This window comes from Pagrus major, chromosome 9 (assembly GCF_040436345.1).
Source record: "Pagrus major chromosome 9, Pma_NU_1.0".
NCBI lineage: Eukaryota > Metazoa > Chordata > Actinopteri > Spariformes > Sparidae > Pagrus > Pagrus major.
In genome coordinates this window covers 6,749,981-6,775,466 of record NC_133223.1, presented here as the reverse complement: position 1 = coordinate 6,775,466, position 25,486 = coordinate 6,749,981, and the positions used below count along the sequence as shown (strand labels likewise).

The 25,486-nt window shown below is 40.5% G+C and overlaps 2 protein-coding genes across 2 annotated transcripts in view; both read left to right on the top strand.

The window, feature by feature from the left end:
• LOC141002805 (aryl hydrocarbon receptor-like) overlaps positions 1-12,131 on the top strand; it is a 34,732-nt gene extending 22,601 nt beyond the window's left edge. The window contains exons 3-10 of the mRNA XM_073474205.1: positions 1,112-1,218; positions 3,908-3,997; positions 5,354-5,468; positions 5,603-5,730; positions 5,901-6,094; positions 6,332-6,441; positions 8,396-8,537; positions 8,685-12,131. Of these exons, the coding sequence (XP_073330306.1) occupies positions 1,112-1,218; positions 3,908-3,997; positions 5,354-5,468; positions 5,603-5,730; positions 5,901-6,094; positions 6,332-6,441; positions 8,396-8,537; positions 8,685-10,521 (2,723 nt within the window). The 3' untranslated portion in view covers positions 10,522-12,131. The remainder of the gene's footprint in view (positions 1-1,111; positions 1,219-3,907; positions 3,998-5,353; positions 5,469-5,602; positions 5,731-5,900; positions 6,095-6,331; positions 6,442-8,395; positions 8,538-8,684) is intronic.
• Positions 12,132-21,464: 9,333 nt separating this feature from the next.
• The window catches only part of LOC141002375 (aryl hydrocarbon receptor-like), a 45,429-nt gene continuing 41,407 nt past the window's right edge, over positions 21,465-25,486 (top strand). Inside the window, exon 1 of the mRNA XM_073473689.1 lies at positions 21,465-21,505. Within this exon, the coding sequence (XP_073329790.1) occupies positions 21,465-21,505 (41 nt within the window). The remainder of the gene's footprint in view (positions 21,506-25,486) is intronic.

Here is a 25,486-nt window from a genome sequence, read left to right as displayed (position 1 = left end):
ACATACTCTACTGTACATATTGGATGTGTAACAGAGAGGCATAATGCAAGATTTGATGCCCCTGTCAAGTGACAAGTAAACTTCTGCAAAAGACCCATTATCTGTTCCCCTCATCTTTTACACATCTGAACCCAGAGGCCACTCATTCACTACAACCAACACCTATCCTTTCATCACTTTGCTGCAGTTATTTGTGACTTAAATAATACAATTGCATGATCAATTTCAGTGTAATTGCAATACAGGCACATTTCAGACATGGCTGTATATCTTACTGGATCCCTTCTGAGTGATTATTGCTCTCTACTTTCTTGTAGTGTGATGACAGTGAGAGGTCAAAGACTAGACTAAGATTGAGAGAATGTTTTTTTACATTAACTGTTGAAATTACAGGGAGTCCCTTTGGACCATGATACCATGATATTTTAATAGAGTTGTTGAAATTAACTGTAGTAACCTGCTCACCAGCTGATTTATCATGACTGCAATAATAAACAATAGCATTTTTGATTACAGTATCAAGATAATTGTATTGCTATGATAAAGAATGCTTGACTATACTGTTGGCCTTTATCAAAATCTCTAGAAAGACAGCTGACCTTGGAAAAAAAGAAAATACTCACGCTATGATGTTAAACAGCACAGGACTCATCCAATCCATGTTCAGATATCTTCTTTTCCTCCTAGATAATTTAGGGAAGAACTGTTAAGTGTTTTTGTTGTAGCTGCGGCCATCATTCCTATTGGTTGGAAGTGTATTGTCAGTAGTCCATAATACTTATAGATAAGTAGTCTAGTAGTGCCGTGAGGTAAGAAGACAAATCAGTTTAGCTGTATTTTCTGAAACAAGATAATTCAAACCAAGTGAAAGGTAATCTTCATGTTTTACCCAAACTGTCTCTGTCAAGTGTCAATTAGATTTTACTCAGCTAATGCATGGTTCAACTTTGACCGAGCCTACTTATGACAGTGGTTTGTGCATGCAGACTTTTAGATGATGTGGATTTGTGTATGATGATGATGGAGCGTACCTCAGAGATTCCTGTATCTTGGTCAAACTGATATACAGAATAATCGCTGACACCTCCTCTGTTTTGTCCCCTCTGTGCAGCGACCATGAAGAACAGTAACAACAGTCTGTTGTTTCCTGGAGTGAACGGGCACAACGGGAACAACATGGACACCGGAGGCTTCTCTGAAGGGGACCTACTGCTCCAGGTATGAGTGCGTCTATTCAGACACTTGTAAATGTACCTTAAAGGCTCATATTTGTTATAGCTAACATTTGTAATACATTTATTATTTATTTGTATTATTAACATTTTTTATTTGTATTTTTACAGCAAGCAGCAAAAACTTTAATTTTAAGATGCAAATAAAATGGCTCAAAATAATTATCATGTATTTTTCATTGAAAATATGTAAAACTGTCAAACCTGTGGGTAAACAGCAGCACAGCTGTCACAGTACTGATGCTTTTAGTTGTTTATTTGTCATTATTGAGGTCACCTGAGTTCAACTTGAAAACTGGCCCACAAATGAGACCACACCATGTTCAGTGTTCCACCCTTATAACAATATGCAAGTGCCAACAAAAACCACATAGTGCCAATCCCATGAGTCCAACTGAACCTGCCTTTAATCCTTCATATGACTGGTTGTTGTCGAAGCATATTTACCCTAAGGCAGCAGTCATAGAAACTCCTCCCTGCAACTTTACTTCCATACACTTCCAAACTACAACATAACACACAATTGCATTTGATTAAATTGTGCTAAGTAAGGTTCATTAAGATGAAGTACTGGGGAAGTTTCTAATAAAATTAAGTTTTTCTCTTATCTCTAAAATGTTTTTTGGAAGTCATTTAGTGTGTAGCAGTTACGAGGGCTTAAAATGTGGATGTGTTCAGGCAAAAATTTTGAAATGATGTCAGGGTTTGGGTTAGTTTCAGTCACATCAGTTGACACGGAGCTCTTCATTTCTTTTGGTGAAAATGTCATGTAAAAATAAGCGGTAAGGGTATACTGTTTGTGTCGGTGCTATGTGCCCTGTAAAGTGAGGCAACACAGAGGCTATTTGTTAGCCTACACTCCAGGCAGCAAACAATCATTCAGCTTACTGTATACTAACTGCGTCGGGCTAGAGTCAAGTTGGGACAAAAAAAACGGAACGTCTGCCCAGTTAGGCTCAGGCTCGGGTACTGCCGTCTCAGATTCAGTTGGGTTCAGGCAGAAAAATGCAGCCTGACACTTTGCTACCCTCGCTAGTCAGCACCTGGTTGATTAAACTTATCATGATTATTTTATTAATGTGCATATTTAGGTTACATATTGACATCATCTACACTGAAATGTCAAGTCTTTCTAGTCAAATAATGCTTCATAAAAATGATAAAAATGATATAAAAGATACAGATATAAAAGTATCTGTAACTAATGTTTGCAGTGTCAATTAAGGGTTGCTTCTAAGATGTCATGTAGTGTAGCCACCTGCTACTTCGCATGTTGTTGTCATTTTTTGCGAAGTTCAAAATGCATGGCACAAAGTGCATTTAAAGTACCATTTGGTTATTGTTAATATAATTTTGGTTTCAAATCACTATTATAATATATGCAAAATTTTTGGACAATATTGGACCTTACAGATTAAATTGTGCTCAATTGTGAGTCACGACGTCAGGAAAACAGACATTAAGAACAGTAGTTACACACACTAAATATAATTTCAATGTAAATAGCCTTGAAAGAATCCCCTATCCTTCAAAGCTAAGCATGCATTTACCCATTCAGATAGAGCTGTGTAACTATGTGACAGGCAGCTCACACAAACATTGCAATAAGCAAAGAGCACAATCTTACAGCAGAAGCAGAAAACCAGAATACTAGTTCAAAGCCAGTAGTGTAAATACACCTTTTAACAGTTTCAGTGAGAGTTGTTGAATACAATGTCCCACGGCGTGATTGATAAGTAAACAGCCTGAGGCTAGCAGGTGCTATTAGACTTAGTTTATGTTTGTGCTAGTGGTGTTTTGTAGAGCAAATCCAGATCTACATACTCAGGAGGAAGTTTTGACAGGTGAGGCTGCTTGTTCGCCGCTTCTTGCAAAAGCTTGGCCACGCTTTGTGGTTCTTAACAAAACCTGTGCCTGTCAAATGCCCTGCACTTTGTTTATTATACATGGGTACATTCCACACTGTGTTCTGCATTATGATCACAACTAGCAGTGATTATATAATTCAAATGTAATACAAAGGGCCATTGAGAAGCAGCAGCTGTTGAAATGGTTTTTGGATCATAAATAGATAGCAGGATTAACAAGTCAGTGTTCTCTGGTGAAAGTTGAATTATAAAATAGTACTTGCAAGTCAAGCCTGTAGTTTCAGCATATTCTGAGCTGTCCTGCTCTGCTTACCTGCCCTCTGGGTGCAGCAAACACTACAACTTCTGGATACATGTTAAAATAAACTGCAAAATATGTTGACCTCACACTCTTCCATGTGACCCTAGCAGCCTCACAGACTGAAAAAAAGTTCTGTGAATATGAACAATGTACAATAACATTATTAGTAGAGTAAACTTTCAACATCTTAATCATTGCAGTCCTTTTCAAAAAGAACAACCTGTTACACCAAACTATGCTATAAAGAAGGCCATTTCAACGAAACATAGGTCAAAGCAAAAATGAGGTGCTTCCTTCCTTGCTTACATAACGAATTATTTCACAATGTGTCTGTGCCCTTTAGCATGTGTATATTGTTGTGCCATCATGTGATTGTGTCTTTTCTGTTTGTGCATGCCTCCTCGGTCTGAATGTATCAGGAACATTCCTGTCATGTATACATTTACTGTAAAGGTACTTTAGGAAACCCTGTGTGAGTGCTGACTGACTGTGTGTTCCCTGTGCAGGCGTTGAACGGGTTTGTGATCGTGGTCACCTCAGAGGGACTGGTGTTTTATGTCTCTCCTACAATCAAGGACTACCTGGGCTTCCATCAGGTGAGATTCTGGCCCTCAGGCCATCTTAAAGTTATATTAGATACAATATGTATTTAGTGTCAAAAACACATTCTTTGACCACTTAGTATTTGGTATTTTCCTCCTTTAATTTGTATCAGTTACTGTCAACAGCATGTTGTTTATCATAGATGTTCAGCTGGTTTGGAGCAATGGCTGTAGTTTATGATTCAAACCATTCTGATACTCATCAAATGATTCAGTGACCCCCTTGTGGCCAGTTTGGAAGCATGTGCTTTAAAACCTTGCTAGAATTTTGTTATACCACTCCTGCAGTATAAACCACACGCAATATTGGTGGGTAACACCATTAAATAAATAAATAAATAAATAAAGTATTATATCTGCCGGTGCGCCATCAGTGGCGAAATTCCATTGGCTGCCTTTCCGTTTTTGGAAAATTAAATAGTTTATCAGAGAAAAGGACCGAAAAGGCAATATTCAATTGCAATCTATGGATTTGAAAGCAGAGGGAACTTTTCTACAGCAGGGGTGCCCAAACTGAAATTCAGTGGTTAGGCAACGTTCCCTCCAGTGTCACTGTGCTCAGATTTTTTAAATAAATTACTAATCAGGAATCCTACATATTTAAAGATCATTTATGCCTATAAAAAATAAAACAATATGAACATTATTAATGGGTTTTTTTTTGCAAGAGACATCTGGCGGGCTGTGGGTCACACTTTGGCCAGCCCCAAGTTCTCAAGTATTCATCGTTTATCAGACTTTTGATTTGTCTGCCTGTGTCCAATTTTAGCTTTATTTGTTTCTTTAAAAAGGTCAATGGTATTTAATTGTTCTATATTATCATCACAATATTGTAATATAAGTGGGCGACTATAATACAGAGTGGTACCCACTGCATGTGACTGCATGAATGGGCCGGACCAGTACATCCAGAGAGGAGTCTTCATTAGATTATACACTATTGCCCTCCACTGGATTTGTAATGAACTGCATTAAACATGAGCTTCTGTGCTTCCAGTACCTGCTATGAAACAATCTCACCCTCTTCCATTTTTTAATGCCGAGTCATACTTCTGCAGTTATTTTGGTGAATGTAATGTAAAAGTAGTGTAATCAGTAATGTATCCCCCTACTCAGACAGTGATATTGTAAAGATACTAATCACTTTCAAATGAAAGTAAATATTAGTATGTAATAGATTACATTTTTGAAGTCACTTGCCCAACACTGCTCTTGAGTTGTCATTTCATGTGGTAGTAAGTTCTCAATACACTTAATGGTTTACCTAATAAATATAATGCAATGGCTGAATACCCTGAATTAGTTCACACCATCTTTCTGAAAGTGTTGTCTTCTCTCTTCTGCCAACAGTCAGATGTGGTTCATCAGAGCGTGTTTGAGCTCATCCATACTGATGACAGGGCATTGTTCAGACAGCAGCTTCACTTTGCTCTAAACCCACCAACTGCTGGTGCAGGTGGAGATGGTAAGAACTGTGAATGAAAAATGCTTCTGTTTTTCTTAGTCAGTCTCCACACCTCTGTTTGAATAAGATCAGTGGTTCATGGTTCAGTTAAATGGTTCTGATATGAAATATGGTATCTCTTCCTGTGTTCTTAGTCGTGCAGGGTTGTGGTAATCCAGTGATGTACCCTCCTGAGCAGCTACCCCCAGAGAACTCTTCCTTTCTGGAGAGGAGCTTTGTGTGTCGTTTCCGCTGCCTCCTGGACAACTCCTCTGGCTTTCTGGTCAGTACAATGTTTTAAATGTTGTGTCAAAAAATGGCTTACCTTCGCTTGAATTGAAAAGCTTATCTGATAAACATCTTTTAAACTGTTTTGCATTGTTGAGCTGTTTCCATGCAAAGCCCTTTAAAATCTCCCAGAGTTACTCATCTCATATGTTTATACCAAACCAGGCCCTGAAGTTCCAGGGGAGACTGAAGTTCGTCCATGGCCATAGGGTCAATGGGACCTGTAACAAACCTCAGCTGGCCCTATTCTCCATTGCTATGCCTGTCCAGCCTCCAACCATTGTGGAGATCAGAGCAAAAATGCTCCTCTTTCAGTCCAAGCACAAGCTGGACTTCACACCCATGGGCATCGATAGCAGGTGCTACAAATTCTTCAATTATTCTTTTTTATGTATTCTTTTGGCAAGAGGATTCTTTTAACAGGTGATCAAAAAATGTAATTTTGAAAAAAACTGTTCAGCAGAAAATTCCAGATGCTCCATCTCAAAACACCATGTTCCAATTCCAAGGTCTTATCACAAAACACTTAACTGTGTCTCCTTTCTTTAACTGTTGCTGGTTAACTGAAGTTTGTTTTTTCTTTTGTCTCTCCGCAGGGGAAAGGTTGTACTCGGCTATTCAGAGGTTGAATTGTGTATGAAAGGCTCCGGGTACCAATTCATCCATGCAGCTGATATGATGTACTGCGCTGACAGCCACCTGCACAGTATGTTGGCAATTTATTATTATTTTGTATTTGATGGAAATGCACATTCACATTGCTTATCCCACCTAGGGTTTTTTCTCACAACAAAGGTAGTCCAATGAAAAATATTTGTAGCTTTTTCACCTCATGTATGAGATATTATTAAGCACTCGTTAGAAGGGCCACCACCTCCATTGATTAATTAATCAATTGATGAATTATTTAGGAGCAAAATTAATCAAAACAAATGAATCACTCTTATATCTGAAAACTGTAAATTCTGATTACATTGACCTCCATCTGTGTCAGAAAGGAAAACACAAATACAAGGACATAATTCAAGATTTCTATTGAACTACTAACGGACATGGATGATGAATAAGGACTAAACCTATATACATATATACACATATACAACTAGAGTGAATGAATGATAAGGCATGAATGAATTGTAAATGTAGTTTTATTTTTATTAAACTATTGGTGACACAATGAAAGAATGTTATCAAAAGCTATTCAAAGATGGAAAAAAGTCAATGAAAGCAAGAATCAGCTCTGTATCGACTCTCAGACAGAATGCATTAACTTGGTTATTTCCTACTTTCCTAACTTCCTGTTAAACGCCGAGCATGGCGAGCAGACTCAGTGATCTTTGGTGCAGCTAGGTGATAACCACTGTACAGTAGGTTCATTGAAGCAGCTGGTCTCACTTCTTCAGGATGAAGAGTCCAGGCTCAGACAACTGATTTCATTTTGGCACTTTGCTTAGCTCACAGTAAAAAAGTGAAAAACAGAAGCCCACATGCCCATAATGCCTGTTGGCCGTGTGGCCAAACAGAGGGGCTTCACCACGGAGAGCCTAAAAAGGGTGATGAGTAAAAGCCAAGAGTCAGGACAAGAGGATGAGGCGAAAAGAGACATAGGTGTAAGAGAGAGAGCCAGGACGTATTTTATAGTTTTATAGTCTAGGGGTGTGAGAGAGAGGATCCTGGGCCCACTTTTACTGATTACTAATTAATGCCTTTGTGTAGAAAGTACTGTACTGAAATGGGAGTACTTTGATTTTTAAATAATATTTAAATCATGCACGCTTGCAAATTGGAAACTCGCTCGTTCTGTCGTCATTATGTACAACATATGATGATAACCAATGGCAGCACTAAGAGCTTGTAAGATGAATTAATCAACAAGTAGCGTGACAAATATACATGTTCTTGTCTGTACTTTAGGATTATATAACAGTGAAGCACGTCTAAAATAATAAATGATAATAGAACTCAAATCATTAGTCAATCACACAGATTAACATCAAATACACTCATGTGGTACTGACATTTCCTTATATCTTTTTGTTAAAAGTTATTACCAGAGCTGATCCCAGAGTCCAGATAGCAGAGTGGAATTTTGAAGCAGAGTTAGAGTTTCATGTTGAATGTTGCATGTTCTGAAACATGTTCAAGAGAACAAACCAAAACAAAATGTTTATGAAACAATTTAGTTTCTTCGTATATTCCAGTGAAATATGTCATCAACTACTGCCCAGTTCGACACGGAACGTAATTGTGGTAATTGGGGGCCGTCCTCAGATTAATCTTTATATTGCTCAATGTTAATCCAGGGGCCCTGACACAACAAACCAATATCAAAGCACTAGTAGTGACAAAACCACACACAGACCACACTTACTGACGGCTGACATTGGCCGACTGCAGACTGTCACCCTGGTGTGTCAGGGCTATATCCCCTTGTACTTTTCACATAGTGACATTTCTGCCTGTAATTATGAAACATCTGACAGGACAGTTGTGAAGAAATTTGCTCTTTCATGTCACTTAGGGGATGAACAAGTTTTATTTTAATTATTTTCTAACGGTATTATATCATATCAAGGTTACCTGTAAGAATAGTTACAACAGATATTTGCTGCCTGCCTCTACACTGATAACATCTTTTTGTGTGTTGCTTTCTGTCACAGTGATTAAAACAGGAGAGACCGGTCTGATTGTGTTCAGGCTCCTGAGTAAGTCAAATCGCTGGGTGTGGGTGAAGTCCAATGCCAAGCTCATCTACAAAGGAGGAAGACCTGAATTCATCATTGCATATCAGAGAGCTTTGGTGTGAGTGTTTGATCCTTTTAAACGTTATTGTCAGACAAACTGTCAACTGGGTCAGGACAAAATGATCACTACTTGTTTATTAATAAGCTTAGTTCAACTCTGATCTTGGTGTTAGTGATGTAACGTATGCTATTTGGCCTGTTTCAGCAACGCTGAGGGGGAGGAATATCTGCGACAGAGGAGGATGCAGCTTCCCTTCAGCTTCACCACAGGAGAGGCCGTCCTCTACGACAACGGTCCCACAGTGGACCTGTCACAGTTTCAGTTCAATAATTTGTTCAGTAGTGATGACGTGCACAAAGATGAGCCTCCAAGCTCTTTGCTGGACTGCTTCCTGAAACAGGATAAAACAGCCTACACCCAGACAGTGGACTCCCCTTTACCTATGGATCAGGTGTTCATGGAAAGCAGGGCCCTGGTCAGCATTGCCAGTGACGCATGGCAGGAAAACGGGCCCATAGCCACAACAGGTGACCCTGTTATAGTGAAGGAGGAGGCCAAACAGTCAGTGATGAATATGATCGACAACCTGGAGACAATAGCTCAAAATGGTGACCTGTGCTCAGTGTTGGAGAACCTTGACATGGCTGATACGGAGCTGATGGAGTGGGAGAATGCCCTGAAGAGATTAAGTCAGGATGAGGAACGGCAGAACGTCAGTTCTGAGCTGGACAGCATTGTCACTAACGACATATTTGACTACATTGATACTGTTTTGTTCAAGGAGAAGAGAGAAGATTGTATGAACAGCAGCCCTCCCAGCTGCCTCACAGGAGTCAGCAATAATCAGCAGGATCTGTTCACTCAGACTGCCCGGCTCTCAGACACTGGACTCTGTGAGCCACAATTGTTTCCGACACCGAGCCCTGATCATACATACTCTCCAACAAATGGTATCTACCCACTCCAGCAGAATACAATGAATGGAGCAGTGATTACAGGGCCAAGCTTAACAGAGTCTGCTCAGACATTGAGCAGCACTCAGAAACTCTCCCATCATGCTCCCCTGATTACTCAGGTTGCGGCAAACGTGCCCCCTCTTCAGCATCTTCAGCTGCAGGACATTTTCAGCTCATCTATCGAGCTCCCACAGCTCACTGTCCCCACTGCCTCTGCTCATGCTGCCTCAGCCCTGTTTCAGTCCTGTGGGCAGGCACACATGGGCTGCCCTCAGGGGACTTACAGAGAGACACAGTCCAGCCAAATTCCGCTGTGTCCTCAAAACAATTTGCAAGCTCCTGCAATGGCAGCCAATGGACAGCTGCTGCAGAGCTCTGTGAAACATCCAAACAATGTAGTCCCCGGCGCAATGGACATTTTGCCACCCCTGATTCCTTGCAATGACTTTGCTTCCTCCAGCACACCTAATATTCCCATTCCCTTTGCCCCAGGATGTCTGCAAGGAAGCCCCCCTTTGGAAACACACAACCACCAGGTTCAGCAGTGGCCGCAGAGCCAGCAGCACAAGCTGCCTCATGCTGGCATCATGCAAAATGGACATGAGCTGGTGCCAGCATGCCGCAGCCAAACTTCAGACAGCCAAACATTCCCACATGCTGGCCATTGGCCAAGGACTGTCACTGGACTGAACCACACTCAGCAGGGAGGGCTGGCATGTGGCCAGGCAGTTTCTCGTAGCAGCTGCATGTTCGACCAGCACTTTTCTTCCAGTCCAGCAGGAGGGGATGTCCTGGCTCTCTCAGGGTCTTCAGGCCCGAGGGGGACTGACCCATCTCTGGATCAGAGTCCTCCTCAAGGTTCCTGCTACTTCCAGTGGAGCCACAGCGAGCCTGTGGTGGGCACATCAGCCATCAACCAGGAGAACGCAAACATCAGTCCACTGACTGCTCCGCCCAGCACGTCCTCCTCAGAGCACACATTCAGCATGCAGCACTACCTGGAGACCCATAGACAGACACAAGTGAACATGTCCCACTGTGGGCTGAATAACTTCTCCCAACAGCTAAATTACAAGAGAACATGAAAAATTAGGGGGGCAAATGAATGAAAAATAATTACTTTCAGGCCATAAATAAATATATGATCATTTAAAGTAATCAATTGGTTTAATCGATACAGTGTCAGCATATAGGAACAAATGCCAGTTTCCAGGAGGCTAAAATCAAAAGTCAAATCTTTTGTCAAACCCAAAGATAAACTGTCTACTGTGATATAAAACGAAGAAATGTGGCATTTAAGAAGCTGGAATCACTAAAATAAATTTTCCATCATCAGTTCTGTAATACATTACTTGACTAATATGTTTCAGTACTAATTCAATGTAATAAAGAAAATAAAAAATGAAAAACAGAAACAGAATTTAAAGTGGAATTATAAACCAGACATTAATATCAATTATTAATATCAACTGCTTTTATCAATCTGCATTTTCTTTATAATTTTTGCGCATTTTCTTTATATCATTTAATTTCATGGCTTCAGGATTACTACTCTTCAGCAACCATCTGTTTTTAAATATTAAAAAACCAACAAAAAACTCTTAACTCGCAATTTGCTTTATATAAGCCGTGTATGTTCATGTACATGTATCCTCTCTGCTCTGTTCAGCATGATCCAAGTGTCTGAACACAACAGAATATTTGCCACTCCTGCTTGTGATGCAGCGTAGAGCCAAGCCACGTTGTTACCTCTGTTGCAACAAATCCAGGAGAAGAGCAAAGCACAGTATAGTTTGCCTGTATCAGTGCTTATCTTCAGAATATCATGTTTTATATCACTCTTTCAATACATACTCTTTTCAGTCTGTAATGTTTAACAGCTGTTGGTTGTCAGTTTTGAGTGAAGATACACTATGATAATAATAATGAAGTATAAAGCCACAAGTGCGTTTACCAGGATGGGGCTTGAGCCAGTGAGGAGGATTGGTCAAGTAAATGCAAATAGCCAAAGAAATATATTTTCATAAGGAAAAGCAGGCGCTGTCACCTCCTTGTTTGTTCAGCCAGAGACATTCATTATTCCCAAGTATAAATATGTAAAAAGAAAAAATAATGAACAGGATGTTTGTAATCATTTTAAACTTTGATGCTGACAAAGTGGAGACTTTTTCGAAAAGAAATTGTGTCAAGAATCACTGAAAGTGAAAACACAGCTGTACCTTCAATGTTATATTATTACTGACAAAATAACCAGTATATTTTAAATGTAATCCATAAATGTGGTCGATGTATGTGTTTGCTGTACTTGTACTATTTGTTTCACCAGCATATCAGCTTCGGCTCACTGATATCTCGTATGTACAGATTGCATCAGCATGTGACACGTGTTTATCTGTGTGCAGTATAAATGTGATTTAATGGAGAACCACTTGCGGATGCAGAGGCATCTCACATCTCATCCTGCAGTGGTAAATGCAGTGTGTAATCAAATGATGGACTCCTTCAACCCTTTGAAATGGTTCATCCCTGTCAACCTGCATGTTGTGTTGTTCTTGATATATAGACTTCAAAGGATGTGGTCTCTAAATCTGAACACAGCTGATGAATAAAAACAGCCTCTGTGCCTACAACTCTGCTGTAATACTGGTAACACTTTATAAAAACCATCAGTAATAAATAACTAAAGTTAAATGAACTATAAATGTACCATTTATTAACAATGGTTATTAAGTGTTAAAATTGTACACTTGCCGTCCATACACGTTCAATCACAGATGCAGGTTGACCAACAGCAGCCCTCACCCAATACATTCCTCCTATATTTTGTGATCCTACATAGGAACATAAAATACATATTGCCTCATACATTTTCTTGCCTTCATGTTGAATAGGCAGCTGGAATCTTTACATCATTTTATTTGTGCCTTCTTATATAAGCATCTTAATATAACATTTTCTTCAGTAGCTCTTGTTTTTCCAAGGCAATCATTTAAAGCTGCACTGCTGTAAGGAAAGCCATGTTGTATCCTCGCTTTAAGGTTTTATCCTTAATTGCATTTCAAGGCTTTGTGGATATGTTTGCCTTGACTCAAACGTCCTGAACAATGGAAACAAGGGAAAACACTCAAGCTGTGACCTACAGTAGGGACTCAGACCATTAGTAGAACTTCTATTGTGCATTTGTTTCAAATATAATACGTTTTTTTTCATAACAAATCACAACATCAGGTTTAACAATAAGTCTGAAAAGTTACATTTTTGAAAAATGTCAATGAATTTCAGAATCTTTGAGTATTTGGTTTGTCCCCTCCATTTGAGTTGGCATGGACTCCACAAGTTTGTGCAAAACCTGCTGACTCATGTTATTACAGCATGATTTCAGTGTACCAAAGAGGTTTAACCACCACTCAAAGCTTTGACACAACTACTCGAAGACCAAAGAAGACCAAGGAGTCCTGACTGTCATGGACTTTCCTCCAAAGTCACCTGACCTCAACCACACTGAACATTTATGGGGGCACTTGAAGACTGTGAGAAAGCCAACAATCTGTGACATCACAAGAGGTTTTGTGGAACACTGTCGCATCATGCTGGGATAACCTGAGTCAGCAGGTTTTGCACTAACTTGTGGAGTCCATGCAGCACGAGTGCATGCTGCCATTAAAGCTAAAGGAGGACAAAGATATTCTGAAATTCAAGGACATGTTTCAAAGTTTTTGTAGTGGGAAAATAGTATAACATTGGAAACAAATGCAAAATAGAGGTATTTTGACTAGTGGCCTCAGACTTTTGGGCTCCACTGTGTCTCTAAAGAGAGGGTGAGGTTTCTTTCATTAGTGAACAGAATGAAAATGTAACCAAGCAGATGATTTACAATCAACAATGTGCAGATTTGACCTGGTGTAACAATGCATTCAGATCATATTTACCTTCATGTGTCTGTTTCCCATCTGTGCTCTCTTTCTTATCTAACTGTATAATATCCACACTAAAAACACAGCATTAATGGTTTGGATTAACACGAGCAAGTACAGCATTAACATGGCAGCTCTACCATATTCCTGCTGCACTGTGGGAAATCACTCAGTATTTAACCTCTCCGTAAGAATCCACTGTGCATGTTTTTGGAAATTCAGCACCATGCTAAACAGTGTAATATGGCCATCTTAAGTGAGATCTTAAAGAAAAAAAACGTTTAAGGCTTTGTGCACAGATTAATATGGCGTCCTTTCGTGAGTCCTGGTTGCTCATTGTTCTTTGTTGTAGAAGATCTCAGTGTGAAGCAGACTGTGGAGCCTATAAATGGCCTTTGATGTTGGACTTTGATACAGACATGTACTGACTGTAGCCACCACTAAAAAAAAAAAAGATTCTGGAGCCAAATGTTGTATTCACATTGATGTTTTGGAGGTCACATGTGCCTAAACAGTTGCCATATTTCTGTGTTTTGTAAAATAAAAAAAATTAAAAAAAACAAAACATTTTAAAAAAAGGAGCTATTAAACTATTCAGTTTAATGTAATCCACTTATATTTTGCCAAGTAATTATCATATCTATATCAGCCTATATGTTAAACAAATAACCACCTTTTGTCTATTGTTTAATGCTTTTTCATAAATACATGTGTGCAACAATTAAAATTGTGTTTTGCTGATTTCTTTTTTAAAATCGCTCAGGGATCAAGGGTTGCTTTTATTACTCCAAAAACTACCTGTGGGGACTCACATCATCAGTGGCACCTATAGCATTGTCACTCTTTTATTCATTAAGTGAAAACATTAGATAACCTGCTGTATGTAAGGTTCATCATAACACCACCTGTGAGTCATTAATAATTGTCTTCAAAACGGCTCATTGAGTGAGGATGTAAATGTGATTCTGACTAGCATTTAAGCAAGACGTGCAAATGTAAGGTTAGCTAAGTGGAAAGCCCCCAGGTATGTAGGAAGTAGAAAGGTGGAGAAGGGCGAACAACACAGTCATGTGACAAAAAGGGGAAAAAGATTCCACGCTGGAAATGGTGGTTTGTCCACCAGAGGGCTCACTGTCTCTGTCCTCAGCCTCCAGTGTCCCGTGTACACAGCTCCACATAGGCTGTAGCTTACCTGGCCCTCGGCCCAGCCCTGAGAATCCTAGAATGAGTCTGTGGTCACATATCATTAATATTGCAATACAATAAAGTTATGTGAATGAATAAACAAATGCTATTGTTGCTTCAAACATTCAGTTTAAAGGTAGAGTAAGCAATTCTGCAGAAAGTTGATAATTGAGTCTCTTTCCCCAGGTTGTCAGGTACTGATGCTCTGGTTTGTGGCTCGGTCAGAGCCAGCGCTAGTACAGGAATGAGACTATCTTTCTCCAGAATGACGGGAGAAAGATAGATAATTCTGTGATCTGACTGTTGTCATGTTATTTCAGTTTAGTTAAAGTGCCTAAAGGAACAGTTCATGCGAAAAGAAAAAACAGCATAGTTTAGGCTAAAAGGGCCACAGAAAGACACATTAAAATAGTGAAGTAAGATTAGCATCAAACAAATAAGCACAACCTAAGGTTTCGCAAAATGAATCCTGTGAGAACGTCCCCTAAAAATTCTCCAAAGGATTTGTGAAACCTTAAAGAACTATTTGTGTGAAATGTGCAGTGTAGTGGTTCGGACGTAAGATGTGTAATTTGCGTGGCTTAAAAGTAATATACACTTTAAAAATATTAATATGAAATAGTTAAAGAAATAAAAAGAATATAAACATCATTATAGAGAACACAATAGTCTGTATCTTTATGAATCTGCCTCCCTCACTGCCTTAAAAACATGTTTTCTCCAATTCCTTTTATAAAGACAAAGGTAGGCGGTCTTTTGGACTCACTCCCACGTGTGATACACAGAGGACAACAAGTTGCCAGGTCTTAGGAGGGCATTGTGTTGCAGATGCATGTCTACTGATGTAATGATGTGAGCCTCAGCCTGTCCTGTCTCATAAAACCACTTTGCACCCCAAGGGATGGTCTGATAGTATAACTCCTGTAGTTTCACTTAGGAGATGTGTGTGAGTGCTACTGTTTTACATGCTCTCTTGGCTTTTAGTGTTTTAAATGAACAAAATAAACAAGGAATCACAAGAAAGGACACATTTTTCTCTCTTAATAGAATAATACCATACTACAGCATCTGAATTAAAGTTTCTCTGTTTTTTCCAAACCAAGAAGAGCTTAACTGTCTCATCAACTCATTGTAAAACACAATCGCCTCTGGTTTGGTAGAAATAAATCCTCAATTGACAGAGTAGATGTGGAAATAGTCCTGCTCTTCTCGCCGTTTTTTCGCCCCCTGCTGCTGACCAACTGTCTCTTGCTCCCTGCCACTTCACCTCTAATCTGTCTCTGCCTACCGTGTCATCTTGTCCCTGGAGTCAGTCCTGGTCACAGCCACTGTAAATCACCTCTGTCAGTCTCGGAGAATGTGGCTGTCCCAGTGTGGAGTCCAGCTAGTCCCAGGTCACGGTCCTGGCAGATCTAGTCAGTTAACAGAGCGACTGCCACAATGGCTATCTGAGCTAATTAGCAAACGCTAGGATAGCTAGCAAAGAGCAGCAGTGTTGGGTCATGGGTGGAACGTGGTGGCTGCGTTGCTGAGCAGTATCTGTAGTTCTAGTATCTATAAATATGATGACGTGATTTTCCTTTATCCCCTTGTGAAATGCTGGTATGACGTCCATATGACTGTCTACAGGTCAGTGTGAGACTCCAAATGTCCAGATGAAGCACCACTGCAGCCTCACTTGACACACACGTTACAACCAATTACAACACGTTAGTTGTAATTGGTCTTTAATGGAGCTCCTCCACCTGCTGAATATTTGTTTGTCTCCAGCTTTTTTTTCCCAACTGTGCTGCACCAGGACCGAGTCTTTGGTCACCGAAGTTGAAGAATTGAATTGCTCACACCCACCTGTCCACATGTACCTACTAGAATGTAAGGTAGGTATTGTGCTTGCGCCAGGTTTTAAAGAGTTGAATTACTAAAAGTCTAAAGCCTGTATTGGCACCATAGTGGATTTAATGTACAGTATGTTCCACTGAAACAAACAACATACTGAAGATACTGTTCCTAAGTGACACAAGTCTTTCCTCCAGAAAACATCGTGCTCAGAAACTTTCATGACAAGCTGCCCATCATATTAGAGATATGTGCATAGTTAATATTTTGTCGAGAGGATGAAATGAAAGTGTCAAAGTGTTTGTCCTCTGAGATCATGATAAAGGGCAGTCATTGACAATTAAGAGTTCTTTCTCTGGACCAGGCCAAAATACAGAAACATCACCATCCTTCATCAAAGATTTGTGAGTTTAAGCTTCAATTATACTTAAAAATATACAGTATGTCATTCTGAAAAGGAGAAAAGGTCTGCTTTACACACAAAACAGCAAATATATGGACTCAACTACAATAGAACGTTTCAGCATGTTGGCCTACTTTTCTTTCTACATGTGCTGTGGGGGTCTTCGGTGCCCTAAGGGTCTGATCGGGTCATGTGACTCAATGTATGCATTGCCTTTGCTGAACATCTAGACATCTGTCTTTGTCTGCTTTCAAAACACAATCTTGTTTAACCTCCGCAGCTCTGTTTTCACACAATCTGACAAGATACTGTTCATGATGCTCATGCTGTCCAGCTGTCAGCTGCAGCACTGTGCTCAGAACTGTCCTGCATCCAAGTCACTCCTAAGCCCTCGAGACTTTCTTTTATTTGTGTTTACTTGAAGCATTTATTATAGATTTATTCTGCGAACCCTTCAGTTACATTTTCTGTGAATATTATTTCCAACATTTAGATGTAAATGCTGTTTCAGTTCATACTTCACCCTGCCAGGAATTTTCTTAAACTGACAGTGTTGGCTACTGAACACTCAATGACGATACACTCAATATATATATATACAAAGTGAACAATCTTGAACTGTAGCCTACATGTTATGAGCAGACGGCTGTTAGTGGCATTGAAGAGTAAGGAGCACATGCCAGCATCTAACTAGGCCCCAGTGACATCAGCAGGTATGCTAACATGCTGTTTAATGTGCTGCAGCTTAGCAGCTAATTAGATATCTAGCCTGTAAACTGATGTTAGCAGTGCTCTCTTCCCCAGCGAATGTTGGGGAAGTTTGTTTGGTGGCTATTTAACCAGCTAAGGTGCAATACAAGATGTGTGTTCATGTTTGTAAGTTAGATAAGAAGGAGACTTCAGCAGGAAAGCTAATTTGGCTTTCTGTTCAGATTGTGTAGCTCTGTTGTGTAGCAGGCTGCTGTGTGTGTCTGTCTGCTCTGCCTATGACAGAACAGTGGTGTAATTTCTTTATGTAAAGACCTGATTGATTGTTCTTCATCTATATAGACGGATAGCTAACGTATTCTTGCAAATTCACGCAAAGGAGAACATAGGATGTGATATACGTACAAGATTTGTAGAGGCCCTGGGCCCTTTTCTTGATTTGTGTGAATGCTGTTTGCCTCTGTGCTCTAGCTGTGTGTGTGTGTGTGTGTGTGTGTGTGTGTGTGTGTGTGTGTGTGTGTGTGTGTGTAGCCCCGCTCCGCCCTCGGTCAAACAGACACGCGCACCTGCAGCTCATGACACAGACAAAGCAGAGGAGAGAGACAGAGACAGCAATGTCACCTGGTTGCTGCTTTTCTTAAAGAGTCCTGACACTGCGCTGTTATTGGCTGGGGATACACCTCTGTGACGTTCACATCCAGACACAGCAAAAGACTAAGACAATTAGAAAATAGGCAGAGGGAAGGGTCTCTGCGAATACAGACACCGTCACACACCTCTAGTGGGTCATGAGTGATGACTGAGAGGGATGTTTTTTCAGTCTACATGTTTCTTTTAAAATAAATAAATAAATAAAAATCCTGCATTGTATAATCTGCAACTACATATTGGACTTCCTCACAAGCAGACCCCAGAGAGTTTGGATTGGCAGTCACACCTCCTCGTTAGTGCGCAACACTGGAGCCCCCCAGAGCCGTGTGCTCGGCCCCCTCCTGTTCACACTGTACACCATGACTGCACTCCCAGAGCTCATATCTGGAGGAAATCAACAGTGTAGCAGAGTGGTGCACTGAGAACAATCTACTGCACAACGTCAGCAAAACCAAGGAGCTGATTGTTGATTTTAGAATAAAGGAGGCAAAGACACACGCCGCTGTCTGCATCAGTGGAGCTGAGGTGGAGCAGGTGAACAGTTTGATGTTCCTGGGAATTACCATCACAGAGAACCTATCTTGGTCGTCACACATCACCACCCTGGTTAAAAAGCACAGAAAAGGCTCTACTTCCTACAGGAACTTAGGAAGGCCAAATTCTGGAGCAAGATTCTGGTCAACTTTTACAGAGGAGCATAGAAAGCATCCTGACTGGAAACATCCCAAACTGACATGGTTCATCACGGCCCAGGACAGGAAGGCTCTACAGCGGCTGGTTAAAACCACCAGAACATCAGTAGCCGTTTTTATACTGGACAGCAAGCCGCCAATTTGGCTGTCCTTCTTGCGGCTAGGTCCGCGAATTTAGACAGAGCGCGGCATATTGGGGGTCTGTTTTGGTCCGCCAATATGACGCCTCGGAGGGTACACTTTTTGCCGCCTCCATTGCCATGTAAATCCAAGACGTCGATGTGCCGGCAATTGCGTGACATGGGCGGAGGTGTCGATGACGTGTGCACTGTTGTGCAACCCACAGCCGGGAGTTTTAAAAGCAGGAAAAAGCTGATCACAGCTGTCAGTTCATCACTTCATCTGCGGACGTCAAGATGAGCAACTGGAAAGCCGCTGAGATCCGGGAGATGCTAACCATCACAGCCGAGAGAATCATTAACAACCAGATCACAGGGACTATGAAAGATGGTATTTTGTACGATAAGGTCACAGAGGAGCTTAGCCGACGTGGCTTTCGCGGGAGAAAAAGCAGTTGTTTTACGTCACTGTTCACGCCTAACTTCGTGCTTCATGTCACGTCACATGTTTACGCCTACCCCAGTGGCGGCTTTTTTGCAAAGGAGGAATATTACACCTCCGTTTCACATAGACAAGGCGGCAGATTGCAGCCTTAACCTGGCTGCAAATGTGGCGCATTTTCTATCTAAAAGGGGCTAGTGGTACCATCTACAGAGCATCAGTGACATCAGTGAAGTGAGATGTCTGCACAGAACCCAAAGATACTAAAAGACAACCAACACTCACCCAGCCACAGTCTGTTCACCCTGCTGCCATCTGACAACAGATACAGAAGTATCTGCTGCTGTACCACCAGACGACAGGCTGTGAGGTGTGTATGTAGCTTGGGGAATTACACTAACAGATACTTAGTTATACAATATTCTCTTGCATGAATATTAAATGAATCTTGAAGTATTTAAAATCCTGCATTGTTTACGTCCATGTTTAATAACTCTGGACAGCAGGTTTTGGAGCTTTTTCACTAGAAACACCTGCCGGCTGCAGCTGAGAGCGCTGAACAAATAAGCTGAAACTCACCATGAAGTGCTGTAAAGCTGAGGGGAGCTGCACATTCATAATTGATAACTCTCCGATTCATTACCACGAGCGGCCCGTTTCACATGATCAAATCAAATCAATTTTATTTATAGAGCCCAAAATCACAATCACATTCCTCAGTGGGCCTTTTAACAGGGAAAAAAAACAGATGGAAGAAACCTCAGGAAGAGCCACGGAGGAGGATCCCTCTCTCAGGATGGACAGACATGCAGTAGATGTCGCATGTACAGAACAAAACAACAAGATCACAGTTTACAGATTGCATTCACACAAGTAAATTATATAAAATATACGTGAAGAGTGTGGATCAAGGAGGACAACTGAGCAGGCCGAGGCATCGCCAAGTGGTGCCTGAGCCGCACTGCCTCCACGCCGCTGTGGTGACCTGGAAGAGGGCAGGCCGCGGGAGAGAATCAGCAAAAAAAAAAATCAAAATGTATAAAGACTTCAATTTTAGTTAAGAGAGCAATGATCCACGAGGGTGTGGCGGTCCAGATCCATCAATATGTGAGGCCATTATCACCACACCACCAGAGATAAACAGCCAGCTGTCCCGTCACTGCAGGTACAGACCCACACAGCTCCCCTGAATGTACAACTGAATTCAGTTACATTATTTAAAGTCTAACCCCTGACCCACATTCAGCACGGGCCACTGCAGGCTCAACATAAACCTCCATCTCTCATCTGAGCGCTGATTGGACGCCCGGACTCGCACGGGAGCGCGCCGTCGTAGACGCGCCAGGCCCGTGTTTCCAGGAGACTCTCCCCCGTGCCCGCGCCCCACCCCATGCCCCGTGAAGCTTTCCTGAGCGCGCGGCCGTTTTTTTAAAAAAAAAATCTGTGTCAGGCGTGCCCGCCAGAGGAATGCGCGCGCCCGCTGTCCCCCCTCGCAGCTCGTGTCCGGCACTAATTGGAGTGAAGCGCTGATGTAGATTATAAAATGTAAATAGCCTCCATGAAGCTTTTCCTGCGTTTGTCTCAAGTTGTCCCGCTGTGTGAGTGAAGCGCAGCGGCGATGAGGACCTGAGCGCACACCGCCTCCCTGCCACCACCTCATCCTTCAGGATGAAAACTCAACACCGCCTTTTTACTTGGAACAAGTTGATCTTTCTCCGGAGAGGCTGATGGGACAACTGTGTGCTTATTTTTCGCAGTTCTCTTCCAGCGGGTCGGATTCTGCTGCGTCACTTGATTTTTTTGCAGATTTTTGATTTGAACTCTTGAGTGGAGCGGCCCATTGAAAAAAAAACAAAAAAAAAAACGAGGCGAAGACGTCCTGCTCGACCAAACTTGTTCCATTTTGTGTCCGCCTGGTTTTTATTCGTTTTTATATTTTTTTATAATTCTTGAGATGTGTCCGCGGTCCTGATCTGGAAGCTTAGAGCAGAATATTGCTGGTGGCGTACATGTAGCGGAGACAGAGGCTCTGTGTGTTTGTGAGGGATCCATCAGAGGCTTATATAAGAAGAGCCGTCATGTATGCAGGACGCAAGAGGAGAAAACCAGTCCAGAGGGCGTAAGTTGATTTTAATTGTATTTTTCACCATGTTATTCTCTTCCAGTGGGCTCATGTTAAAGGTCAGATGGACTTGTGGAGCCCGTGTCTGCTTCTGAAGCCCGAGCAGCTCTGTGGAGCATTTGTAGAAACCAGTTTCTCCATCGATTCAGACAAAAATAAAGATTCAGCTCCAAGATTTCGCTCGTGCGTCTTTACGCAAATGTACCCAGTGCACCTGCGAGGTGTGAGGCCTGTGTATCCATGTTGGTGTGAGGATATTTCGTGGGCTGTGTGGTGGGGTTGTAAACGGAGCGCAGGGCTGTTTAATGCCTGCGGATTACTGCAGGCCTGCAGCCGCGGCCTCGCTTTAACCTTCAGCGCTCTCTTGACTTTTATTTGCAGAGCCGTGTTTTTCCACAAATACATGAAAAGAAACACAATTCTTTTTTTTTTCATTTTCATTATTATTTAAAAAAAGATATAAATAAATCCCTGACTCACCCTCACGCAGGGTGTAGCGCCATTTTCTGTCAAAACGCCCTTCAGAGGATCAGAAGCGGGTGTTTTTTCTTTTCTTGTCAGGTTGTGTTGATTGGTTTAAGATAGCTTTTTAATGTTTATTCTTTTCTTAATAAAATCACACATTTGTTAGGCTAAAATCCTCACATGGAGAAATGTTTTGACAACCGGCCCCGACTCCTTTTTGTTAGCCGCAAACGTCTCATTCTCATCTCACGTTCATTTCAAGCACAGTGATGCCATGGTGAGAGCATCCACATTAAAGATGGAGATGTTCATGTTAGTCTGAGCAGGTACAGTGACTGCTCACAGTCAGGCGAACTGATGCCATCGTCCTGCCAGAATTAAAAAAATAACCTTTTCAACCATATTTTTTAAATAATTCATTCATTCATGTGATCATGTAAGTGAGTTTGGAAAAGCTGTGAAGTGTGCAGTGAGACATCAGTGAGACAATAAGGAGACACATCAGTGAGACACATCAGTGAGACATCAGTGAGACACCAGGCCTGCTGCTGCCTGATGAGAACAGTACTGACCTGCTGCATGCAGCTGCACTGTAAGTGTCAGTAAATGATGTCTCTGCTGCAGGTTTGACTGATGAATATGACCTGTGAGTGAAACATGAGTGAGACTGTCGGTTTTAATTTTAAGGCCCAGATTGATCTGTAGTGCTCGATAACTCCTAAACAGGTGAATCATAAAAAATCCCCATAAGCCTTTGCTGTGATGGGACAGATTCAGGATAGAATACAACTGCAGGTGAGACACTTTTGACAGAGACGCTCAAATCTGATTTTTGCTTTTCATGTTCACACACACACACACACACACACACACACACACACACACACACACACACACACACACACATTAATGTTTTGATGATTGATTTATTTTTTGTAAATGTTTTCCCAAGTGGAAGGTCTACTGCTTTTCTGAGTTTTCATTTTGAATCAGGGTTATTTATCAATAGAACATGGAAGTAACAATGATCACATCCAAATCAACAACACTGACTCCATTATCAGTGTGGTGAAAAGTGGCTCTGCGCAATATGGTAAAATAAAATAAAAAAAATAAAAAATAGATATATTTATATCTCAATTTATATAATTATATATGTGTATATATATACACATATATATACACATATATATATACATATATAATATGATCATTTGTGTCATATATATATATATCTTTATTTCAGACTCAGGGTCCATAGCAAGACAAACACAAAACACGACAACATACAACACAAACAATTTCCGAATAATAATTTCATAATTTAGATTTCACTGAAGAAAGCATTAAAACCCTGACCATATGATATTTGTTGTAACAAACATGTTTTCTTACAGACATCTCTGCACCTCTGCACTTAACTACCCCATCATAAAGCTGTCTGTTACATTTCACCTTCCTCAAAAAATGACAGCTTCTGTTTTTTGGATATTGCTCTTCACCATATTGTGATTTCAATAAGATTTATATTAATTGTGCAGCCCTGGTGAAAAAAAATGTGCTCTGCCAGTTTGGAGATCTCCAGACTGATTTTTGCTGCTTGATTATTGATTAAATAAGCAGTTTGAATACTTTTTATTAATCTACATACAATTAATGACATCTGAGACCAGACAGTTAATAGAAAAAATATATCAAACCAGTGGATTAATTATGTTAAAAAATAATTTTAATTAATAACTTATGTAAAGTATAAATCAGAGGCATCCACACTGTTTCCTCTGGAGGGCCAAGACTACCTTCTGTGTTGTTAAAATGCAAAATGGTCGTTGCCACCCTCAAGTTGTAATTAAATGACTTCATGTGCAAAGTGTTACCCATCCCACAGTGCTCAGGTTATGAACAATAATAATTAGTGATTGCACATATTTAAAGATTATTTTTACATCACAAATAATAAAACAGTGATTTATTTTAAAATGTATTTTTTCACCCAACACAACTGGTGGGAAAATTGAGCCTTATGGTGGAGCGACTCTGGGCCGCCCTGGTACAAACAGACCTACACCCAAACTCACGTCCAGTGATAACATGTACTGAACTGCTGTCAGCTCATATTGTTGATGTTCTCTGTTTGAGAATAAACATCAAGTAAATGTAGATTATTAATGTTTTCCAATTCTGTTAAAGGCTTTTATGAAATTTCTGTAAAAAAGCAAAACAGAGAAATGAGCTTACTTTTAATTCATATATGACATTTAATGTATGTGAATTTATCTCCTAACATGGTCAAATTGTGAATGATTGATTATTTTTGTTTTTAAATCAAGCCGTCCACACGAGCTGACTGTGTAGTCGTTTAAACACAATCACGTGATGATATGTCTACTGCTGTGTGTTGCCATGAAAATGACCGTTGCATAACACACTGTATGAGTGTAGCCTGTATGGACCAGAGGAGCCTTTTCCCTCACAGTGTATGAGTGTGTGAGGTCTGAGCACTTCCACCAGAGGGATTTCTTTTTCTTTCTTATTTGAATACTTCTTAAAGGTAAAACAGTTTAACAGAAAAAAATTAAACCTGAATTTGTGCTGCAGAAATCTTTTATTTCTCCTGTTTTTTCTTGTCTTGTTAATCTCTAAACGTATGCTGAGATCTCTGCACAGACTGCTCTGCTAATAGAAATCTCATTGTTGTAGATGAAGACTTGATGGTCAGTAACTTGATCAAGGGTGAAGGATCTTAGAAAACAACCCGTGTAAATATTGAAGGACACTGAATATGTAAATATACATTCAAGGTGTGTCTTAAAATTCAGGAGAATAAACAACAGTGATGATAATAGGTTTGCTAAGAAGATATAAATAAAGCTAAGTAAGAAAGAAGATGCCCCAATCTCTACAGATATACCTGTTTTTTAATTTTCATTCACTCCATTGAATGCATCAGCTCTCCAACAGTTCTCATCATATGAACATGTGAATATGTTTGGCTCTTCAGATTTCTCTCCAGGGTTATTTTAATTCATGCTGAAATACAGTCCGTGGTTCACCTGAGCTGAAACACATTTTGTTTTATGATGAAAACCACACCCACAAATATATCAGCTGTTTTGATCTACTTTTATATTTACATTATTTGTGTGTGTGGTATAAATGCAGTGTGTTCATCGTGAGTCCTTATTTGTTAAGAGATTACTTTCTTCAAAAAGTCGTCTTTTTGCTGTACCGTTGTGCCTTTAGTTTGGCCTTTTGCATTTTGAACAAATTAAACAGTTAGCGGTGTGTGTAGCTTCAGAGAAAACATACATTTGGTGATTTTGGCAATATTGACAACAAAAAGGCTGAAAGAATTTTTTCCAGAATATCAACTAGAATGGCACACAGTAGAGCACACACCTCCGCCAAGGCCCAACAGTCCCCTTGTGTACTCACTCATATCAGCCAGCTAAATATGCCTGATTTGTTCATCAAGATCCCAACAAAAAAAAAACCTCTCGCAAGGTTGAAGAA